The 3,496-nt window shown below is 42.3% G+C and overlaps 1 protein-coding gene across 1 annotated transcript; it reads left to right on the plus strand.

Annotated features, from left to right (window-relative positions):
- The first annotated feature begins 1,018 nt into the window (after positions 1–1,018).
- Positions 1,019–2,554, plus strand: Dbe (KRR1 small subunit processome component homolog dbe). The gene has a single exon (XM_076816579.1). It carries the CDS (start codon positions 1,441–1,443, stop codon positions 2,461–2,463), a length of 1,023 nt encoding a protein of 340 aa, XP_076672694.1. The 5' UTR covers positions 1,019–1,440; the 3' UTR covers positions 2,464–2,554.
- The last annotated feature ends 942 nt before the right edge of the window (positions 2,555–3,496 follow it).

The following is a 3,496-nucleotide window of genomic DNA, read 5'->3' on the forward strand; positions in this document are numbered from 1 at the left end:
AAAGGAGGTACCCTGAATTTCAGCTTCGAAGGCATCCTCGATTGTCTCTCCGAAGACATTACTTAGTGCCACCTCTTTCGACATCATGTTCTCCTGTTACAAAGCCCAATTTTGTGCATTCTGAAAATTTTTGCCAGATTTTGGCCCAGGTATCAGGAGAACATGAAGCGAAAAGAAGTATTCTGAATTTCAGCTTCGAAGGCATCCTCGATTCTCTCTCCGAAGACATTACTTAGTGCCACCTCTTTCGACATCATGTTCTCCTGTTACAAAGCCCAATTTTGTGCATTCTGAAAATTTTTGCCAGATTTTGGCCCAGGTATCAGGAGAACATGAAGCGAAAAGAAGTATTCTGAATTTCAGCTTCGAAGGCATCCTCGATTCTCTCTCCGAAGACATTACTTAGTGCCACCTCTTTCGACATCATGTTCTCCTGTTACAAAGCCCAATTTTGTGCATTCTGAAAATTTTTGCCAGATTTTGGCCCATGTATCAGGAGAACATGAAGCGAAAAGAGGTATTCTGAATTTCAGCTTCGAAGGCATCCTCGATTCTCTCTCCGAAGACATTACTTAGTGCCACCTCTTTCGACATCATGTTCTCCTGTTACAAAGCCCAATTTTGTGCATTCTGAAAATTTTCGCCAGATTTTGGCCAATATATCAGGAGAACGTGAAGTGGAAAGAGGTATACTAAATTTCAGAACAGTCACTGTCATTGAACCTTCCTCTTTCGAATGAGACCTTGCTCATATAAGGACGAATAACGAAAAATCCCGAACCCATGTTTCGGGCACGATTGTGTCGGTATACAGCGCGCTGCATTACCCGTGTCTATCCCCTTAACCTGCCTCATTTTTTAAATATTTCTTTTCGCGCGCCGCTCACGATTGAGCAAAGTAGTTGAGCATAACTCCAGCAGAGGGCAGCAGTCTGTTGGTTCCTCCGCGTAGTTCATATCGAGTGCTGTGCATCGTAGCTTAAGTTTCCAATATTATTTCACATTTTGCAAACAATTTCGTGTTCCTTTATGTGAATATTATACACCGAATGCCCATCGTTCAACGCAACATATAGAAAACAATTATCATTTCAAGATAAATGAATATTTTCTATCTTTTTCCTGCTTCCATTTGAATACCCGGTTATCCGACTCCATCTTGCATTCCACTCAGCGTGTATGCGTATACATAGTATAGTAATCAATAACATAACCCAAGAATAAACTTTATGCCTCTAAGAATCCACGTGTGATTGCTGAACAAACTATTACTACAACTTTTACCACGAATATCATTTAAAAGCGGTATTATCGAATCGGAGGACACCAATTTCCGTTTTGTTCGGTGACCGTATCTTGTCGAACACATTTACACGCGAGGTTCTACAGTTGCCCCGAGTATTTAGCGCAATGGTCAAAGGGTAGAACCAAGTTGAAAGAATGAGTGATTCTGATAAAGAAGACGGTCCAAAAGTGACCGGACCAGTGGACAATGCGTGGTCCCTGAAAGTCCCGGCTTTTAAGCCGGAAGATAATCCTAATCGTCTATTGGAAGAAAGTTCGTTCGCGACTCTGTTCCCGAAGTACAGGGAGCCGTATTTGAAGGAACACTGGTCACTGGTGCAGAAAGCTCTAGAGGAGCATGCTGTCAAGGCGGAGCTGGATCTGGTCGAAGGTAGTATGTCGGTAAAAACCACAAGGAAAACATGGGACCCATATATAATTATCAAAGCACGGGACATGATCAAGTTGTTGTCTCGATCCGTCCCGTTCGAACAAGCGATCAAGGTACTGGAAGATGAAATTGGCTGCGACATCATAAAGATCTCCTCGTTTGTCAGGAACAGAGAAAAATTTGTCAAGAGGCGACAGAGGCTGATCGGGCCCAACGGCTGTACCTTGAAATCCATTGAACTGCTGACAAATTGTTACGTGCTGGTACAAGGACAAACGGTGGCCGCTGTGGGCCCTTACAAAGGTCTTCGTCAAGTCAGACGCATAGCGGAAGACACTATGAAGAACATTCATCCGATTTATAATATTAAAGCGTTGATGATCAAGAGGGAGTTAGCGAAAGATCCGAAATTGAAGAATGAAAACTGGGAGAGGTTCCTTCCGAAGTTCAACAGCAAGAATATCAGCAAACGGAAGCAGCCTATGAAGAAGAAGGAAAAGAAACCGTATACTCCATTCCCTCCGCCGCAGCAGGAGAGCAAGGTGGATAAGATGATAGCATCCGGTGAATACTTCTTGAAGGAGGAGCAAAAGAGGGCCAAGAGGAAGAAGGAACAGGATACGAAGCACGAGGAGGCTGAGAAGAAGAGGCAGGAACGCAGGGCTCAAGCATTTATACCCCCCGAAGAGAAGCCAAAAGAGAGCAAAAAACAGGATGATGATAGCATAAACCTGGATGAATTTAAGAAGAAAGTTAAAAAGGGTTTGAAAAAACGTCCGCAGTTCTAGTAGTTGCATAAGACTTAGTTTTCAGGAGTGAATGCGATTTGTTAACTAAATCCTTTGTACATGAAGTTTTTAATAAAATAGAGTATTTGTTAATTTATGGAGCTTGTTTTTTAGAGAAACATTCACGCGCAAGCTTCTGGAGTAATTCCATTGTTTTATTAGAAAACCTTGGTTCTATAAGTACTATAATGTCACATTCTTAACAGAAATGCAATAAATATATATAAACATACACTTGTTGCGTACATTTATGTATATTTACTTAGGGTTGGATATTATTGTACATTTGCAAAATACAGAGCTGTAGAAATTCAGTGTGTACGCTTCGAAGACAGGCATTCAGACTCGAAAACGAAGGTCCATGTATTTCACAGGGTTATTTTATTAGCAGATATTGCAACGAAGTCTTCGATATATTAATATAATCCGTTTGAACAAATATCGGGCGATAATTTAAAAAGCAGCCGGCATTAAACGGCGTTCAATGCCGAGGATCACTTCGCCTCGTTTCCAAACCGCGCTCCCAAGTATTCCGGCGTCCATAGAATACACTTTGAATGCTGCAGCGCTCGATGGTCACGCTTTGAATACGAGGCCTCGCCTTAATGAATACAAAATTAATCAAGAACCCATCGTATAAGAGGGAGTGGAAACATTCGTTTCACTGTACAGCGTGTTTCTTATTCTATTCGCGTGGAGCACAGGCTCGCCTCCCCACCCTTGTACGCGCGTACTCAACATCGACCGATTTCAATCTGCTATCTTAAACGTTAGGTTCGAGTCGCTCCTTATATTACAGCTTACAGATCCATGGAAGTACGACGTTTTCGTTAGCTTATAATTATTATCCGCAGACGTTATTATGTACAATTATTTAATACGCGATTACGGTCGCCTCGTTACTCGCGAAGCGCGCGACGAAAGCGTTGAACAGCAGCGTGTTCGCGTTGAAGGCGAAGAGAGTGCTAATGAGAGACGCCTCAGGACGGGAGATAGAGAATTAATCGAATACGTTAGAGTATTTACAGCGCAT

Source organism: Andrena cerasifolii, chromosome 7, assembly GCF_050908995.1.
Source record: "Andrena cerasifolii isolate SP2316 chromosome 7, iyAndCera1_principal, whole genome shotgun sequence".
In the NCBI taxonomy this organism is placed as follows: Eukaryota; Metazoa; Arthropoda; class Insecta; order Hymenoptera; family Andrenidae; genus Andrena; species Andrena cerasifolii.